At 44.0% G+C, this 20,445-nt stretch overlaps 1 protein-coding gene across 6 annotated transcripts in view; it reads right to left on the bottom strand.

Annotated features, from left to right (window-relative positions):
- Positions 1-20,445, bottom strand: part of RUBCN (rubicon autophagy regulator) — a 97,082-nt gene that overhangs the window by 959 nt on the left and 75,678 nt on the right. For 2 of the 6 annotated variants that reach the window (XM_055568495.1, XM_055568494.1), the window contains exons 8-21: positions 20,292-20,336; positions 18,108-18,203; positions 17,285-17,400; positions 16,148-16,355; positions 15,537-15,641; positions 13,375-13,449; positions 6,731-6,791; positions 5,728-5,860; positions 4,700-4,845; positions 4,056-4,120; positions 2,773-3,011; positions 2,177-2,238; positions 1,588-1,741; positions 161-254 (exon numbers count right to left, since the gene is read on the bottom strand). In XM_055568495.1, the coding sequence (XP_055424470.1) occupies positions 161-254; positions 1,588-1,741; positions 2,177-2,238; positions 2,773-3,011; positions 4,056-4,120; positions 4,700-4,845; positions 5,728-5,860; positions 6,731-6,791; positions 13,375-13,449; positions 15,537-15,641; positions 16,148-16,355; positions 17,285-17,400; positions 18,108-18,203; positions 20,292-20,336 (1,599 nt within the window). The remainder of the gene's footprint in view (positions 1-160; positions 255-1,587; positions 1,742-2,176; positions 2,239-2,772; positions 3,012-4,055; positions 4,121-4,699; positions 4,846-5,727; positions 5,861-6,730; positions 6,792-13,374; positions 13,450-15,536; positions 15,642-16,147; positions 16,356-17,284; positions 17,401-18,107; positions 18,204-20,291; positions 20,337-20,445) is intronic. The other 4 variants (XM_055568497.1, XM_055568496.1, XM_055568498.1 and 1 more) reach the window with 4 other exon arrangements.

The raw sequence follows: 20,445 nt of genomic DNA, 5'->3' as shown, positions 1-20,445 counted from the left end.
CAGGACCCTTCTTACAGCCGTGGCTTAGTATACCTGTGGTGAGACACAGGGAGCTGCTGAACCAAACCCAGCTTCTGTTAACAGGGGCAACTGATGGGAAATTAATAAGCCCTTGTGCTCTGTCCTTATGGCCGACCCCATGCTGGGCACCAGCTCTCACCTTCACAGATCCGGCACTTGTGGAGCTCAAAGGGGAAGATGATATCATCTTCATTCTGGCAGAACTCACAGATGAAGCCCTTGGCTTGGCAGAGCTGGGGAGGAAACAGACAGGCAGAAAAGGGAGGCAAAGTTCACCAGGAACTGGCCAAGAGGGTGAATACAAGCGGGGCAAGGAGAAAAATATAAATAAGACTTGAGGGGCTCCAAGGGCTTCCCTGGTGGCTCAGTGGTAGAGAATCCATCTGCAGTGCAGGAGACACAGGAGAAACGGGTTCAATCCCTGGGTCGGGAAGGTCCCCTGGAGGAGGGCATGGCAACCCACTCCAGTCTTCTTGCTGGGAAAATCCCATGGGGTATCAAAGAGTTGGATACGACTGGAGCAACTGAGCACACACGCACGAGGAGCTCCAAAGTGTTCTCCAACCTTCAGGAAAGAGACTGGAGCTGGACTTAGCATGACAGCCAAACTGGGCCCAGGCTGGGCAGTGTCAGACACAGTCTTAAGATGGAGACCAAGAAAGGCATGAGTTTGAGAAACTCCAGCCACAAGAGTGGTTCTCAAAGGAGAGATGACAAGAAGGAAGGAATGGGGCCACAAAGGGCTTCCTAAAGTAAAAATTCCAGTGTGGGTAATGATTTTATTTTGAAATGGGAACCACAACCAATTAAGATGAAATGTAAAAGCAAGGACAGTTTTCCAAAATAATATCCAGCCTCAGGCCAGGTTACAGTGAAATCTTTCCAATTCCCCCTGCTACACAGGAGCTCTACATGTGCCCCATTTTAAGCTCTAATTCTGGGACTGTTACAGCAACACAGCCTGGACATATTCTAAGACGGGGAATTCTAAAAATGGAATTTCTGGCATGTTGGATAGATCAGGAACAATAATAACTTGCATCTACAGAATATTTAAGTTTACACAGTGGTAGTGGTGGTTTAGTAGCTAAGTTGTGTCCAATTCTTGCCACCCCATGGACTGTAGCCCACCAGGCTCCTCTGCCCATGGCATGCTCCAAGCAAGAATACTGGAGTGAATTCCCTTCTCCAGGGGATCTTCCTGTGGTATTTCCTGTGGTCACAGTGACTGAAAATGCTAAGACAAGACCCTGTCCTTCTCTGAGTCTAATCTAATCCAGGGTCCTCTTCCCACATCATGGCAACTCTTTAGTGAAGACCCACTTAGTCCTGTCCGTTTCCCAGGAGAAATGCCAACACCATATCTTCTTCTAATTCTAGATTCCTTAGATCTGGATGATTTAGCTGTTCATCAACCCTGGGGAGAGCAAGCCTGTGCAGTTTCTCTCACAGTGTTAACAGGCCAATTCAACTTCCTGGAACTCAACAGCATGAACCCTGGACCCACGCTCCTCTTCACAACCCTAAGTAAGGGCCCTGCATCATGCTAGAGCGAGACTTTCTTACCACACATCGCTCTACATGGGCAGCCCCCGCCCTGGTGAGCTCAGCAAGCCGGGGCCCTAGCTCCCCCTTCCTGGTGGCAGTCAGGTCATTCAGCGAGTACAGGTGGAGATCCTCCGTCAGGTGGCCTGGAACGGTGTCAAAGGCATCCAGAAGCCTGCAGGAAATGAGGGGAAGTGGGTAGAAGCAGAGAATGAATCCTTTGTGTGGCCCATGAGAGAAGAAGAATTTCTATCCAGAAGCTGGTTAGGGATGAGAAGGGTCCTAGAGATAATTAGGGTGGGTAACACCCAGCCCACCCAGGCTACCCCAACCCTCCCCACAACCAGGCATCTGGAGAGTGAAGTGACTTCTACACCCTTCTGCAGAGTGACTTGGGTCAGCTTGCCAAGAGTGGTGGGCTGACCCTGGATGGAATAACCAGAGAGAAGGATACATAGTTACTGCTGTAGGCTTCTTGTTTACTATTTCTAGAATTTTCTGCATGATCCCCCTACTTTCCTGCTTTACATAGCAAGGGCCAACTGCTGGGATATGTTTCTTCCAGAGGCACTGACTGAGCCATAGGTCTGTGGCCTCCATCAAGACTTACTCTTTGGCCAGTCGGCAGGTCTTGAACATGTTCTTCATGTGATAGAGCTGGATCCGCAGCAGCTGAAGAGAAGGGCATTGTGGGGATGGGTGGAGGGGTTGGAGTGGATATGAAGGAGAGGGAAACAACCATTAGAAAGAAAGTGCCTTTAAACCATGCAGGTCTAGAAAGCTTGCATGCAGTAACCAGAGCCAGGCCTTTCTCCATACCTTTAACTCAACAATACGCTTAAAAGTGACCCCTAGTCAGGGAAGGCCCTTTGCTAGGTCTGCCCAAATCACATACACAGCTGGGAGCCGCTAAAAAATCCAGAATCCAAACTTTTGGCCTGATACCCTCTTCTCTGTTCACTTAATATTTTCAGTGAAGGGGAGAAATCCTGCTTTTGCCATCAAGTGCTATCTTTAACTCTAGAGCTGCCTTGCCAGGTTTGAGACTAACTAGACGCTTTGGAAATGGCAAGAGAAAATGCATAGAGAGAGCGAGAATGATAAGATGGTTACAGCTCTGCATGGCAACAGAGAGGATTGTGGTGCTCTTGGGAAACCGCCAAGAACAGAGGGTAATCTATGCTGTAACCCTTCCGAGGGTCTCACCCGGACGTGATTGAGCAGCTTGACCTTCCTATAGAGGGCACTGTTGATGTCCTGCACGTTGAAGAGAGGGTCGTTCCAGATCTTAATGAGCAGGTCCTTGGAGAAATTGCTGACGTAGTACTTGCTGAAATCCCACTTGCGCAGAATGCGGCTGGGGATAACCATCTGGGCATTCTCGTGGCAGCACTGACAGAAGTACTTGCCCAAGTACTCACAGTACCGCAGCCGCTTGATGTAATCTGAAAAAACAGAAGGTCAACAGGTCAGAGGCGGCTTTCCCAACTATAAGCTGGTGAGGTGGCCTTGCTGTTCCTTTTGAATTAGAAGGAGGGCTGGTCAGTGGACTCCAACCACCTCTGTCTGAGTTCCCAAAGCCAGCAGAAACCCATACAGTGAGGCCTGTGGTTTCTGTGTCCCAGACTGGAGGCCACTGAGGAAACAAACGCTGCCAAGTTGGGAAGATCCAGTCTCCAAGAACCTGGCTGAGAGTACAGTAAGTCCCCTACATACAAATGAGTTCCATTCTGAGAGCCTGTTTGTTAAGTCCAGCTTGTGCATAAGCTCAACAAAGTTAGCCAAGGTATCCAACTAACACAATCAGCTATATACTGCTGCTTTTACGCTTGCTTCTGGACATCCTGGGCTTGAAGTAAAGACACTGTACTGCTGTACTCTATAGGTTCTTGTTGTTGAGTCACTCAGTCACATCCAACTCTTTGTGACCCCACTCACTTAGCCCACCAGGCTCCTCTGTCCCTGGGATTTCCCAGGCAAGAATACTGGAGTGAGCTGCCATTCCCTTCTCCAAGGGATCTTCCCAACCCAAGGATCAAGGTCGCGTCTCCTGCATTGGCAGTCGGATTCTTTACTGCTGAGGCACCAGGGAAACTCACTCTATACAGTACTGAGCAGTAGAGCACCCAAAAGCACAGCCACTTGCACAGGATGCACGCATGTGACAGTGTACACCAGACACATGAACTTCTGTGCCTGGACATGTGAACATGTGTTCACACCTTTGAAAGTTCACAGCTCAAAGGCTTCTATGTAGGGGACTTACTGTACACAATTTTCTCTGGTAATGGGCTTCTAGAAACCATTTTCCTCTGATTACCAGTGTTCTTGCCTGGTCCTACCCCTTCCCTCTTCCAGGCCCCTTCTTTTCCTTTCCCCAGTTCTGTGCTGTTAGCTCCTCTTACTGCCTCTCTGACCAGCTCCCTTGCCCATGTGTATGAGAGGGGGAAGCCCCTGGAGGCGGCATGAGGGTCAGAGAAGACACTCACCAGGATCAGTCCGGATGCCGCAACCTGCGCAGCGGTAATTCTGCTTGGCCACGGCGATTTTCCTCCTGAAGGAAGGGGAAGGAAAGGGGTTGGCAGATACCAGCTTTATGAGGGCTCTGAGATGTACAGGGTGAGGACACAAACACAGGGCTCCCGGAAGCTGGGAAGCGAGGGGAATTCACCTATTTTTTTTTTAAGAGTTGGACAAAACAAGCCTATTGGGAGAGCCAATTCAAAGCAAGGATGGCAAGGTTAGAATTTAGGCCCAGGCAGTGACTCTCCCCAATAATGAGCCACAGTTTCTGAACAAATATAAAAGATGACAAATAAAGAGGAGAGAAAAGGAAAGAAAAGCATCCATCCCTCTTAAGAGGAAGGGGAAGAAAACAGCTCATAAAACTATTGGGAGGAAGGCAACAGGTTGGGAGACCAGTGATAAACGACCTCTTTTCCAGTTAGCTCTGGGAAAGAATGGGAGGTCTAAGAGTAAAACTTGCAGACAAGAAGGATAATCCTCTCCCTTGGCCTTTTAGAACTGTGTGGGAGGTACAGCTGCAGATAGAGAGAAGAGGGTAAGGAGACAGTTCTGACAATCCACAGAGAAAGTATCTGTTTTCCAAAGGGCACAGCCCCTGACTACTCACGTTGGGGCTGGATGAACATTAAAAATTATCTGTGGCCGGGGTGGCGCCCACTCCAGGTTTCCGCGAACGCGGATACGCAGCTTGTAGATGTCAGCATGCTGCCCATCATCTGGGGAGATGGGCAGTGAGTCAGGGATGGGCAGGAGCTGCAGGAGAAAAGCACAGGGTGATATTCCATGGACAGACTGGGGAATACATACACTTGACCCTTCTGACCACAACAGAAACATAATTGATCAAAGACTTCTCAGAAACACCTAAGCAAAGGCTTCATGGAACCTTGGCCTCAAAATAAATAAGGGACCAAGCTATTAGAAGTGAGGGCCTTGGGTTTCAAGAATCAAAAGGAATGGAAACAGCACCCCAGTTGGTGGCGCCTCTCGCTAACACTGTCCCTGAGCCCACCCTGGGCCTCTTGGTGCGCCAGGGTACATCGTACCTTATTCAACTGTAGAGCAAAGAAGAACCTTTTTTCAGTTCTTTCAGATACTCTTCCAGGGTCTCAAGGTGGTCACAGCTCAGGTGTGCTGCCCCCAGGTCTAGTGAGCAGTCATGTGGGGTAACGACAGGGAAGGAGCTGCCATCTATATGCACAGGCATGTAGGCAGGCATGCACATGAGTTAAGTCTCTTCAGTCATGTCTTGGGTCTTTAAGACCCTAGGGACTGCAGCCCGCCAGGCTCCTCTGTCCATGGAAATCTCCAGGTAAGAATACTGGAGTGGGCTGCCGTGCCCTCCTCCAGGGGATCTTCCTGACCCAGGGATCAAACCTGTGTCTCCTATGTCTTCTGTATTGGCAGGTGGCTTCTTTACCACTAGTGCCACCCTGGGAAGCCCAAGACAAGCATGCACACATGCCTTCATTTATTCATTCCACACATTTGCAGTGAAGGGCTTCTACAAGTCAGGAAGGAAACACGTACATTCATGCTAAACAGTGGATGTATGACAAAGAAGAACAACATCAGGAAGGCTCACAGCCTCCTGGGGCTGGGCGGTGGGTACAGAAGTAGAGCTGAAGAACCTACCTTCTGAGGGGCATCGTGCTCTGGAACGAGCCACTCCAGCTCCGAGGCGGCAGGCAGCTGCATCCCCTCAAATTGCTTCAGGAGCCCCATGGCCACTGCCTCAGCAGATGTGGAGTGCAGGAAGCAGTGGGAGCTGAAGTGGAGAGAGTCAAGGAAGGCTGAACAGGGAAGACAGGGGGACAGGAGCCCTCCCTTTAGGACCCGACAACTTACACAGTGATTTCCAGGCTGAGAGAACACTCACAGCCACCCCAGGCCCCAAAGCTTTCTTTCTCATCATTTTCAGACTTGTGTGCACAGTGGAAAACACAGTGGTCCACACAGGTTCTAAGACTTAGGCTCAGGTGCCATTTCCTAGCATTCATGACAATGCTGGTTAAGAATTCTGTGTCAAATCCTTTCTCTAAACTTTTCTTTTTTGGAGGCCACACCACACGGCCTTGGGATCTTAGTTTCCTGACCAGGGATCAAACCCATGCCCTCTGCATTGGAAGCGTGGAGTCTTAACCACTGGACCTCCAAGGAAGTCCTAAACTTCAATTTCTTTAACTGCAAAATGGGAATGACAACACCTGTTTACAAAGTTGAGCGAGTCAAACTGCTCTGTGGACTCTCAAGACTATTGCTGCTCCCATGTGAGCTTCTGTCTCCTCTAGCTGAGTCTACTATGGGGAATCTGTTCAATTTGATTTCATAGTCAGAAATCATGATCACTGTTCTCTCTTTCGAGACCTCATCTTCTAGGGGTCTCTGATATAATCAGACTTATCAGAGAAGGAATAATCCACATTGAAAGCTTCACTTCCACCAGAGTCCACCCTGTTTGAACCCATAATCTTTTCTCTCTTTCCCTGGCTCACCACCACCAGGCAGGCTGGTCACATTAACTTTGCTTCTTTGTGGATTCAGATGGTGCCACCCCATCCATATGCCAAGAACTGGGTTTATTTCTCCACACATCCCAAAGTTCTATTTAAAAAAAAAAAAAAAAAAAACTACTTACAAGGACTGAGAGGAAATGAAGGATTTGCTGTTGGAGGGCGTGCTCCTTCTGATGTCAGCATCTAAATGGAAACAACAGTTAAGGGGGACAGGAAATACAAAGGGAGGAGGTAAGGATAATAATGGACACCAGTCCAAGCTACTGCCAGCTATGTACTCAGGGCGGCAGCAAGGTGCCACATTCTATGCAGGATAAGGAGCAGAGTCCAGGTGAAGGTCTATATACGATTTATAGTTTGGCTCTGTTCAGGTCACACCAGGCTGAATTAGTGACATTACACACAGCATTGAGAAGGTCAAAGTGGCTACAAATCCAGGTGGAAACACAAACTCTGATTTGGTTTAAAGCAGTGAATGAAAAAACGAAGCATCCTAAAGGCAAGCAGGGACATACTCTGTGTCAAGCAGCGACAAACTACTCCAATTTCTCTTTCATCGTCTAAACCTCAAGCCCTCTTAAATGATAAACTCTCAGATGTAAGAACTCTATCGGGCTCTTTTTTAATTTCAGAATCAGTACCCAGCACAGAATTTAGATCATAGAGGTTACTCATTAAACATACATGGAATTGAAACTTTGCTTCTAATATCTGACTGCTAGTGGTATCAGCCTTGAATGTGAGAAGTCTTCCATGTCCTTAACAAAGTTTCATGGAAAGACTCCCTTCCTGTCTGGTGGCACAGGGAAGAAAAGAACTTCCCTATGGCTTGGCAACTCCCTGGACATGCCTGGGAAACAACACATTTTCATGGAGCTATTCAACATGATCTTTACTAGAGAACTTGCAAACACAGTCATGGGAAACTATGGCAGACTTTCCAAAGCCTGTTTACAATAAAGAATTTGAAGAGGGTTTCTAATAATGATATGATTAAATCTCTAGAGATCTCATCTACCCAAATAATTTTAATAGAGAGAAGGAAATATAGCATTCATGTTCCAGAAAGGCAGACAGAGCCTGTTCAAGTCATGGAAATAGGACTATTCTGATAAGTCTCATCCCTCACTTCCTTTGACGCCTCATGAAAAGACCTTTTCCTAATTAAACCTACACAGTGACCAATCTACTGCATTTAAGCCCCTAAATAGAGCACCAGGCTTAAATGACATCACTCTGCACTTGGCCATGAGTTTCTCAATTGTTCTCATGTTTCCTCTGTACACATATATATTTGTATGGATCACTAGACTATAATATCTCTTTGTGAGGAAATGAGATCATGTCTAATTCTTCTGTTTAGCCCCCAAATACTTAATACAGTGCTCTGTATACAAGCATATACTCAAATAATATTCCTGGCCTTGAGGGCCAGGCTTCAAAGCTATAAGTACAAGAGAGGAAAACTGAAACCTCTCAGCTTTCATATGCTCTTTAAGCATAGAAAAACTTAAGACAGCAACAAAATCTTTGACTAGTAAATAATAAATCCTATTTAACAAGTAAGTTCATGTATATCATATGCTCTGAATTTGCACCACCAAAATCCAGTTCCCAAGATACTGCTAGTCTGTATTCCATTCTAAATAGTGCTGTATTTCATTCTAAATAAAGCCCAAGAATACTGGAGTGGGTAGCCTATCCCTTCTCCAGCAGATCTTCTTGACCCAGGAATTGAACCAGGGTCTCCTGCATTGCAGGCAAATTCTTTACCAATTGAGCTATCAAGGATGCCCTCTAAATAGTGCTATTGGAGGGAAAAAAATTCTAGGTAATAGCAGATCTCGATAGACCACTGGGTTTGCAATGCTGATCTGAGTAACACTAAACTGCCTTGGATTGTACGTAAGTCTTGCCTTGTCCTTAAAACCCTCAAAGAGCTTTGTACATGACAGGTTTTCAAAAAATATTTCCTAAATAATTGGCTCAAAGCAAAAAGCAAATTTCAGCCTGTTTAGGATAGAAAAGGAAAAAGAAGAGAAAATCTTAGATATCCTTGAGTAAAGAGCTAACAGTTATTGCTGAGGGCCAGGCTACTAAGGAAAACATGGCATGCCAGAGAGGAGAGGTGGTGGACAGTCCAAGGTGGCTGAAAACCACTGTCTTCATAAAAGCTAGTTAGCAGTTCTTCATCCCATGTTCTTTGAGAGAAAAAAAGTCTTTGGAAAATAAAGTGAAGTCATACTTTATCCTGTTTCTTCATTTTTACCAGAGGTACAGTAACGTCCTAGCTAATCATGAATATTTCCAAGAGTGCAGAAGGTTATACAAGTTTGGAAGTGAGGATCTTACCCCAAGAGTGGAGAGAGAGAGGCAGTGCCTGATACCAGAGGGACATCACACCTGTCACTGGTCAGTGCCATGAAAGCCTTGTGGATACTAGGCCTCTGCTGCATCCTGCTCACTCTCCAGTCAATTCAAGCAGATGATAGCTTAGTGTGGTTGGAACACTAGCTGAAGATCTGGGTAAAAGTAGATCAGGGTCTAAGATAATTAAGGAGTAAAGAGAGAGAAGAAAGCTACTCAACTGAATGAGTTAAACGTACACCAAATGAGAGCACTTTAGAAAGAAGTCTGAGAAGCTCTCCTTCCAAATGGAAGTTAACATAATTATGAAATATTTTATCAATTCTTTAAGGATAATTGATCAATTCTTTAATGATTTCAAGAGTTTCTGATGCTTTAGATAGGATAAAGCTATTATTATGGACTGGGTAAGTTAAACGATATAAAAACAAACAACAACAAAATAATGACATGTTATAAGAAGAATTTTTGTATGTCCAGACATGGGCATTGGAATGATCAGGGAAGAACTGGTTAAAATCCTGTACCCTAGCAAAATCTGCACATTTTTAAATAAAACAAGCAAGGCACAAGAAGAGAGTCAACTTCAGAATTTACTGGCCAATCTGATGGTGGGTTTCAACCTGTTTTCCCTTCAGCAGATAAGGGGATACCCAACATTCAGAAATCCAACTCTACTGAATTTTCTGCAACTGCTGATTCAAGAGGAAACACTTTAAAATGGAGAACCACAATTACTCTTGTCTTAGAAGGAGAAAAAAAAATTATTATAAAAGAGGGAGGGTGGGGAGGAGCAACTGATTACCTTGAATTGGATATAATTTTTAAACTTGCCAAAAATATAGTTCATGAACTTTCTTCATTATATATTGTAACAATTATCAATTTATTGCCTTTCGGCTCCAAACCTGCCCTTCTTTTTGTCTGCTCTGTGATAATGGAGTTGGACTTGAAAACACTCATCTTTTGCCAGCTGGCACACTGTTAAGCTTTGCCAGCAGAGGGCACTGGAGAAACACTGGAGGAGGAAAGGGATTCTCCCGCTGCTTCTGGTGTGCTCCCCTAAGCAGACTCCTATAGTGCAAGTGACTCCCCAGGGTAAGCATGGCTTCAGAAGGCTGTGCAGCAGAGTGCCACTGGTGGTATTTTTCATAAATGGCTTCCCTTGCACCTCCTGGGAAAGCTTCAGAGCTGGTGCTGCAGGCCTGGTACCTCCCATGAACCACTTCCCCTTCCCCCAACACCCCTTGAGTTCTGAGGAACAACACTCCCTGGGGGCAGCCTCCCCCAGCACCCGAGAGAATGGTTTCCTGGTGAGGGTTGTTGGCATGGCAGCTTTCATGAACAACATCACCTGACACTCTCAGGGCAGCTCTGCAGCTTCAGAGAACTTCTCCACCATCCAGTGAGCAAGAAGGCCTGGACCTCAGCCTTGGGGGTATGGCCCTCTTCTACATTCCCTCCCTGTGGCCTCTACTTTGGCCCTAGAGATGGTGACTGCTGCTTATATATGCTATTCCTGTATTCTTTAGAGTTCTCTTTACTCCTTTTGAGCCAGTCTCCCACTACTTCAATCCCCCACTAGAGTTAATGATTCTTTATATTAAATTTTCCCTATTCAAATTGTCATGTGGTGTCTGTCTCCTGAATGGACCCTGACTAGGTACATCTATGTGGAAGACTGAAATTCTAGAAAAAGGAAGATTAAAGAAGAACTGATGAAATTGCAGTGGAAAAGGAAGAAGGAAGGAAAAAACGGAACTACAAAACCTGAAAAACCAAAGAAATTGAGAAAATTGCCTGGGATCAGGAGCCTGTGAAAGATATTGTATCAATTTGGCAGATACCATCAGAAGAAACAGATGAAGTTAAAGAAGCCAGACACAAAAGATCACATACTGTATGACTGCATTTATATAAAATGTCCAGAAAAGGCAACTCTATAGAGATAGATTAGTGGTGGACTGGGGCTTGGGGTGTGAATGTAAATTAACTATAAATGGTAAATTAACTATAAATGGGCATGAGAGGGATGTTACTGAGGATGATGGAAATGTTCTAAAACTAGAATATGGTTGTGGCTGACAACTTGGTACATTTACTAAAACTCAGTGAATTGTACACTTAAAGTAAGTGGATTTTGATATGTAATTATTCCTTAGTAAGACTGTTTTTTAAAAATGGAATAGATGTTAATGAATACAAAGCTTTCTATGAATAAGCTTTCTATGATTACAAGTTTATATCCACTTTACTGCAAGGAAGAAGTAACTTTCAAATCTATTTCCTTCACAAACACTTCTGGCTCCATAAGGTCTACTTGCTGAAATAGGATCTAAGAAAGTGATCATTTTAATCAAAGTATTATTATTATAATTATGCAGAGTATTTATCATAGATGATGTCTACAGTATGATGCTTAAGTAACCTTCGTTTGATAGAATCCAAAGAGACCCTTCAATAGCATATATTACCCAAGGTGATCAAAAAGAAACCTCTAGACGTGATCAGAAAGACTGCTAATGAGAACTATACTGACACTTTTTAGAAAGACTTTTGTACTAGTGATAAACTTGCTTAAAGATCAGAAACAAATAAGAAAGAACAGAAAGCAATAAGGAAACCTAGAGCAGAGAAAAATGAACTGCAAATTACGCTTTCATAATTGGGAATCTGTGTGTAGAAAGTTAAATCACTACTTTGGAGACACTTGCTTTCCCACCAAGCCCTCAAAATGTGTGGGATAGTGGGTCACAAGAAAAAGTAGTATTTTAGTTGAAAAATAGTTCATATTCTTGGTTTATAAAAAATACTTTAAAGCACCCAAAATGGGGGAAGAAAGGATGCTAGGAAGACCAAATAAAAGCATGCTTTATGGCTAAAGCAGATTGAATATGCTCTAATTAAGAAGTGGCTGACAGTCAGTAAATGCACATGCAATGGACTTTGGTTGTAAACATATCAGAAACCACTTTTTTTGTTTGATTTTTGGTTCTTTTTGTCACCCGGCATGTGGGGTCCTAGTTCCCCAACTGTCCCCAACCAGGGATTGAAACCATGTGAAATCTTAACCACTTGACCGCCAGGGAAGTCCCAGAAACCAGTTTAAAAGTGAGTTAGGGGAATTCCCTGGCAGTCCAGTGGTTAGGACTCAGAATTTTCACTGCTGGGGCTTAAGTGCCATCCCTGTCAGGTAACCTTAAAAGGCCACAAGCCACTGGCGTGGCCAAAAAAAGAAAAAATGTGGCTTAGGATTGTTACTTCTCAAGTAAGACTGTATTAGGATAAATTATAACAGTTTAGAAGTAAAAGGTACCTAATTCCTTTTATTTCTCTAAATCTTAATTTAATCTTATACATATAATTATTTCAAATGCAAGTGGCTGACAATATTAAACTGCTAATTAAAATTTTAAATTAATAAAATAATTAACTATTAATTAAGTTAATAAAAGCCTGAATTTTGTTGTTTGTGTGTTTTAAAGCCACTTTGAATAGACAACTGCTACTTGTTTTCAGTTAACCCCATCTACAGAAAGTCTACTTGTCTGAATCATAAGGCAGTTACTAAGACCAAACATTTGCAGCAGTAAGTCCTAATTGTAAACAAAGTAGGAGAAGAGGTAGCTTTCTGAAAGTTGGCTCTGCAAATTCAAAACTCTGAAGACTCGAAGCTTCTTCTATACCATTCTATCTGACTTTTGCTGTCTAAATGTGTCAGTAACTTAGCTATAGGTTTGAATTATAATTTCTTCACCTGACCACTTCTTTCTACACTGTCCATTACCTCCATCAGCCACAATGACCATTAATCTAAAAGAATCTCTATAGAGAAGGATCAACAAGGACAATCTCAGAGAGGAGGACTGTTGGAGTCATATGAGGAAGAAGAAAAGGAGTATCTGAAAAAATGGGACAAATGAACTTATTTATAAAACAGAAACAGAGTCACAGATGTAGAAAACAAACTTATGGTAACTGGGAGGAAAGGGGTAGAGGGATTACCTGGGAGGTTGAGACTGACATATATACAATACTATATATAAAATATATAACTAATAAGGCCCTATTGTACAGCACAGGGAACTCAGTATTCTGTAATAACCTATATGGGAAAACAATCTAAAAAAGAGTGGCTATTGTATACGTATAGCTGATTCCCTCTGCTGTACAGCAGAAACTAACACAATGCTTTTAAATCAACTATACTCCAATAAAAATTAAAGAAAAAGAAAAGAAGTGAATCATTCCTGGTTGGCTTAAGTTCAGTTTTCCCCAGACAGTTCTCTATACCTTTTGGTTCTCATAACACTGACAAGTCACAGGTATGTACAAAAGCTGGTGCAAACATTCACATACATGCATGTATGAGCATACCCACGCTTCTAACACAGGCTACCTGAAAACAGCGAGGCCACTGACACTGAGAGTCCATTCTTTGACATGTGAGTCAGGTTAGATCCTTCACTACCATCTGTGTAATAATGATCATAAAAGGGGGCCTTTTAGTATTCAGACAGGAAGTAAATTGATGAGAATGACAGTTCTATACCACATGTTCCTGGAATTAGGACTTGACTTTTGCTCCAAATGCTAGCTGACACTGTTTTTAGAAATCTACATCCACAGTTAAGTTTTATATATATATATAAATTGTTATATATTATATTGTTATTATTGTTATATATTATAAATATATATATTTAAATATATATATATACACATTGGTCTCTGTTCAGTTTCTGGCATAGAGCTCTTAGAAACTTTGAAATTTCCTAAGTGATAGGAATGTCTATTATTCATAATGAGCCCTTTCCATTAAATCTGAGTTTAAGTTAATCAGATGACTCGTGGGGCCACATAGACAACTTCAGAAAGGGGCTGGTTGCCAGAAGAAAAAAGTAATTATAAATTAGAATTTTTAGCCCCACCTCAGGAACTCAGTCACCAATGGCCAATGATTTAATCACCCATGCTTACTTAATGAACCTTGATAATGATTAGGTTTGGGAGAGCTTCCTGGTTGGTGAACAGGTCGATGTACTGGGAGAGTGGCATACCCTGACTCCATGGAGACAGAGGTTCCTGTCTCCATGGAGACACTGAGGACAGTGTCTCAGTGTCTGAGACACTGAGGAGCTGAGGACACTTTGGGACCTTGCCCTATGAACTTCCCCTTCACGTGACAACTCATTTATATCCTTTATAATAAACTATAATCATAGAGTGCTTCCCTGAGTTCTATGAGTCATTCTACTGAATTATCAAAACTGAGTGGGGAGTTGTAGGAACTCCCCTAGGAGTTTGCAGTTGGAGTTTGCAGTTGTAGGAACCCTGGGGGGTGCAGTTGGTCACAGAGAAGTACAGGCAGCCTGGTGACCCCACTGGCAGCTAGCATCTAAAGATGGAGCCGTCCCGTGGGATTGAACCCTAGATCTGTGGGCTCTGTGCTAACTCCAGGAATTAGTGTCAGAACTGAAATGTAGGCCATTCAGTTGGCGTACAGAAAACTGGAGAATTGTTGGAAAACCACATACCAAAAAAAAAAAGTTTTAAGTGACTATCTATTATTGTTATAAAGAGAAATCAGAGGCATTAAGGAGAACAAAGAAGGAAGACTTTCCAAAGACCTGGAAAAATATACGTAAAAACTGTATTTCTGAATGGGGGAGAAACCCAGCTACCACACCTGGAGCTGAATGGGTTCTCAAAATTGGTATAAACAGGAAGTTGGAGCCTCATGCAATAAAAGATCTATTCATCATCATGTTACAATGGAGATCTATAGACACAATTCACCTCTATAAGAAAATTACTCTTGGTTCCAGTCATAGGGTGAGAGCTTATGTCCCTGAACTGTTTGGTTTTCTGTTTGTTCATTTGTTGGTTGCACTGATAGGAAGATGAAGAAATTTATGATTTTCAGGTATGGATGAACCCACTAATCATGGGTCAACCTGATTTAACACAACTGCCTTTCCAGATAAGAGCCCCTCCTCTTCTCTAAGCAGAAGCTCATAAGAATCTGTGATTCTGCTATGCAAATTAGCGTGGCCAGGACAGAAAATAAAGCTCTACTTTGAAAAAAAAAACTTGACATTTTCCCTCCATTTTGCTTTTTCCCTGCCATGGACTCTTTTTTTCCTTTTCTCTTATGATTATAATAAAGCTCCTTTTAAACACTTTGAAACAATTTCATTTGTATTATGGGGCACAAGAGAATAGGAATCTAATTTCACGTAGGTGTGGGCCAGCTTTGGACTGCTAGGAGGAGGAATTAGAGCAAGAGTCTGACAGAAAGCTGCAATTGAGGAAGAAACTCCAGGGAGACATCAACAGCCAGCCCACTCCACTGGAACACTTCCTTTCAGTGTTCTTTTCTGCTTAAATGTTAAATAGGTTTTGTTTTTTTAATAAGAGAAGTTATCCCTTACAACAGCTGACAACATTCCATAATGAACTATACTGAAGACTCCCTATTTAGGGAAAGCTTCTTGGTCTATGATTCCAAACTGAAAGAAAGAGTTAATGAAAGCTCCCTTGAAAAGTGTTAAATCATACCTTGGATTTCAAATTCATCAACCTCATCATCAGCAGAGCCAGAGTCAGAGAACTGTGCTGAATCACGTGAACTGAACTGGGAGCTGCTGGAAGTGAGCCGAAAGCCTGTTAACGTTAAAAAAAAAAACAAACAAAACAGTAATGAACAGGACAGAAAGAGGTGTCCGACACTTTCTAGGGTCACAGGAAAAGCAAACTGGTAGGACTTCAATAGAAAAGTAAACAGAAGCTTGACTGGCAGTTATGCTGGGGAAATGGAAACCAGCTCTCGTTTCCCTTTCTTGTTTCATCTCCTTAAAAGTTTCACGTAAGCAGGAAGTACTGCTCTCTGGGAAGGGAATCTGCAACCAGTGGCCTCAGTTCTCCTCGTATCAGAAACCTATTTTTTGGAAGCTATGTCTGAGGTAGAACATAGATGAACTCCAGGACTCTGGTCTAGTAGAAAAAAAAATCAGAACAACACAGAAAATCTTTCTGACAGCAGAGGAACCCTTGGCTTGGGTATAACATCTCATATGAACATATAAAGACAGAAAAGGAAGCCCACGAGGTACCATGTCTTATCCAGAAGCCCTCAAGGCGCAGGAACAGGCATTCACAGCCTCACTCACTTCCATGCTCCATCTCCTGGTACCCGGGGAGCAGGTTCTTGGTGCGGATCTGCTGGCGACGAAGGCGGATCTTCTGCTTCAGTTCCTGGATCTCCCTGTCACTGTCTTCCTCCCCTTCCTCCTCTTCTAGGCACTGGCTCATCATGTTGCACTTCATCAGCTCGATGGCAGCGATCAAGGACTCTGATATACTGAAGTGCGCATTCTCCTGGGGAAGGAGAGCGCCAACAAGGGGACACCTCAGTAACTGGTCTCTTGGAAAGGAACTTCCAAGATGTGTGCTGCTTTCATTCCAAACACCCAGGGGAAATGCACACTGCCACCGGAAAGAAAGCTGATGGCCGGAAAATCTGTTCCGGGTTCTCTTTGCTCTTGTATCTGGCCATGCCCAGCCTTCCTGTCCCACTTTTTGCATAAAAACATGACAGAGAAGTCAAGTTTTTCCTAAACTGGCAGGCAGGCTCTTTACCAATAGTATCACCTGGGAAGCCCATAAAATGCTACAGGGACATTTTCTTTATTACATATCTGAGCCTTAGAACAAAATAGAGAAGCTGATTTCAGGGACAGTCTTTATCTAAGGTTCCAGGGTCAAGGTCATGTGACTAAAATTCAAGGTTTCTTTGCCCAAGGGAGTTTTTAAGGCAAGATCAGTAGTATTTTTGGACTCAGTGAGGAGCATAAGCTCCCTGAAGAGTTATCCAAGGATAGAACTTGTTGAGCTTATCTTTATGGTGACTTCTCTGTATCGTAGTCTACATGCATGTTATTGCTGTGCGCCCAAAACCTGTTTAGGACAAATGACACCATACCCCTCTGGCCAGATCTCCCTGCTGCTGCTGCTGCTAAGTCGCTTCAGTCATATCTGACTCTGTGCGACCCCACAGATGGCAGCCCACCAGGCTTCCCTGTCCTTGGGATTTTCCAGGCAAGAACACTAGAATGGGTTGCCATTTCCTTCTCCAATGCATGTAAGTGAAAAGTGAAAGTGAAGTCGCTCAGTCGTGTCTGACTCTTCGCGACCCCATGGACTGCAGACTACCAGGCTCCTCCGTCCATGGGATTTTCCAGGCAAGAGTACTGGAGTGGGGTGCCATTGTCTTCATGGGCTTTTCAGTGGCTCCTTAGTGTCCTCACCTTTTCCAGGTCTGCACAGCTGCCGAAGTCCTGCTCAGATAGGTAGCTGATAAGGGACTGTCCTTCTGATGGTCTTCGGAACATGCCTTCTCCTGAACACAGGTACTGACTGCCCTCTGTGGGAAAATGGAATGTGGATGTCAGAAGCTCTGGCTCTGAAAAGCAAATCTTCTTTACAGCCAAGCTGCTTTGAGAAATTTGATGATTTTAATGCTAAAGATGCTCACAAGTCTTTCCCAATAATAGGTTAGAAAGATGTCTACCTTCTAAAGCAGTTTCTCTGAATCTCAGAATCCCAAAGCACTAAGTGCCTAGGTTAGAGAATGGTAGAATAAATGGAGAGAGCCTGGAGACCACCCTTTGACCACCTAAATTTAAAGATGACTTACACATCCTCCTACCCACAAAAAAAAAAAAAAAAACCTGTGCTGTGAATCAGACAAGGAAACACATGTCTTCTTCCTATGGATAATTTCAATGTGGAGTTTATCTTCTGGTCATTAGGCTCAGACACTCAAAGGCCCCTTTTCAAGGTCTCTCTCACCCACTCAGAGAGCCACTGTAGCTGGCTCACCAGACATTCACGGTGGTAGCACCCACAGCATGAGACAGTGGGACTCCTACAGCAGAGAGGAGCAAGAAAAAATGGTGGGGCCGTGTGATTTCTAGCACAGGGGTTGAAAATGATGAAGGGGAGGGTGAGACTGTATGGTGTGCACCCTCCACAGAGCTAAGATGAGCCACACAGCTCAGAGTGTGGCAGGCACGGGGGGAGCAGAGCAAAGACAACGACTGCAGCCTGGCCTTCCTAGTGCTCACTTACCATACTCCATGTACAGACAGCTGGGTGTGCTGACTTCACTGCTTTGATCAGAGTAGGACAAGGGGCCTCTCAACTTCGACTTATCACTGCAGGATTCTAGTGTCAGTGGCCACCAGGGAGTAAAAACACACATACGAGGTGAGCAACACATATATTCCCAACCTTGGAGTTTCAACATCTAACAGCTCCCATTCCCCACGCCCTCCCGGACAGGAGAGAGGGGGCACACCAACAGGACACAATCCAAGAATGCAGGAACACATGGAGGAAGGGAGGTGGGAAGTCAGTGTATTCTAAGGAGAAAAGAGAGAAAACGAGACCCAGAAGGCAGCAACACAGGCGAAAAAGAAATCAACATGGATTCATGATCGGTTCTCTCCTCTTTCATCTTCTTACCAAGTGTTTCAGGAATATCAGCCAATTTCTGCCCTCTTGATAAACCAGTTTAGAAAACAGTCCTCACAAACACAGTGCAGCTTTTCTGATCCCTTGACACTAGACTTTAGAACAATATCAAAGGGTTAAAGTCTCTAAAAAAAATACTAGGATATGGCCTCTCTTGAGCCTGAAATATAAATTTGTCATACTTACAAATTGAACCTATTTTTGAACTGGCAGAACAACAAAATAACACCCAGCAATACCCTTAAAAGAAGCATCAAAACAATGGTAGAGAAGCCAAGGATGATGGCCCTGTAACCAAGGGGCTCAGCCCCAGGGCTGTGGACTCAGCCTTCCTGGAAAAGGAAGGGAGGGGTTTCAAAAGAAGGTTACAAGGTACGAAGTGTCTGGGTAGAAGTTTTCAAGGAATGTTGAGAACTGAAAGGGGAGGAACAGCAGCAGGCACGGTTTGCAGGAAATGGAAACTGATCTTCTCCAAAGGGAAACACAGAATTTCCCAGCGCCACAGAAGGATGAGCAGGCAGAAAAGCAGGTGGGTGCCTGAGAAATGAGCAGGAACGTGCTGGGAGAATGAATGACTGAGCAGCATCCAACCCATTTCCCTGACAGATGGTGCCAATTTGTCAACTGCTCCTCTCACAAAAAATGCTCCTACATGGTAAGCAATAACTCCGTGTTCCCCTGGTGGCCCTGGCAGTGGGCTCTGCTCCTCACTACACACCAGCAGTCACCGTGATGTCATGGTGAGAAATCATGACAGAGACAACCTCTGAGGTCCCTAGTCAAAATCAGTGCACAACACACACTCCAATACCAGCACCCTGTTCATTTACCAGGAAAACCCTAGTACAGAGGGAAGGATGATGTATGTGAGAAGCTGCATATGAAAAGGCTGTCCAGCTTTGCTCACTGACCTCACTACCTCCTGATGCTGCCCATTCAACTGATCAGCTCTAATTCTCAGAACTTCCTCATACTGACTTGAAATCTGTCATCTCACAGTTTCTCATCTCCTTAAGGGCAATGTTCTTCTAAACAAAAGTCTTCCAGGCTTGTCTCTCTTTACCCTCTTTGCCAGTGTCTTCAGCCATTCATCATTTTCAGTTCACCCTCACCACTCTGCCTTGAAGACACATTCCAGCATCAGTATCTCCATGCATTATGTACCCAGAATGGAACACACATGCAGTTTGAATACCACTGTGAAAACCAAAGACATAGACTTAAGTCACTAGAAAAATCTTGTGCAATGGCTGGAATGAAGGGGTAGGGCTGGGGGAGGTGGAATTTACAGGGGAAGGAAGACAGATAAAAGAAAAAGGAAACAGGGGATTCCAGGCGAGGCAAAAACATGCACTCATATCCAAGACCACAGAAAGAGGAGAAAACATATTCTGGTGTTAATTCAAGGAAAATAAAGTAATTCATAATAAGTATTCAGTTATAAGAAAAATTCTGCCATTGATTCATCATGATGTCTTAACAAATAGCAGGCCTCAGTTTCACCTCTAGGCAATACAGTATTGACAAGTATGAATTCTACCTCCCAAAAGCTGCTGAGAGAAGGAACAAGGCATTTGGAAGTCATAAGCAGAAAACGTATCACATAAAAATATTGGTATCATTTTACGACCAGGTCCAAGCATCACAGCAGGACCACACTAGCCAGGCTTGATTGACACCAGAATGGAAAAGGAAGCTCTGCACCAGGCAAGATGGTCACAGAGGAGCAAAAGGAGGCAGGGGGTGGTGGACAGAGAGGAGGAGGACTGGCTCCCAAACCTGCAATGGGATCTTCAACTATAATGGTGATATTCCTGGGGCCTCCTGTATGTAGACAGACAGGTGCAGAGGAGAGTCCAGAAAACGAGAACAGAGAGTGAGAAAAAGAGTGTCTTTTTATCCAGCAAAGGTGGGGGTGTAACTCCTGAGAGGG

Source organism: Bubalus kerabau, chromosome 2 (assembly GCF_029407905.1).
Source record: "Bubalus kerabau isolate K-KA32 ecotype Philippines breed swamp buffalo chromosome 2, PCC_UOA_SB_1v2, whole genome shotgun sequence".
Taxonomy (NCBI): Eukaryota; Metazoa; Chordata; class Mammalia; order Artiodactyla; family Bovidae; genus Bubalus; species Bubalus kerabau.
The sequence above is the reverse complement of the archived record's forward strand: the minus strand, read 5'-3'. Positions and strand labels throughout refer to the sequence as shown.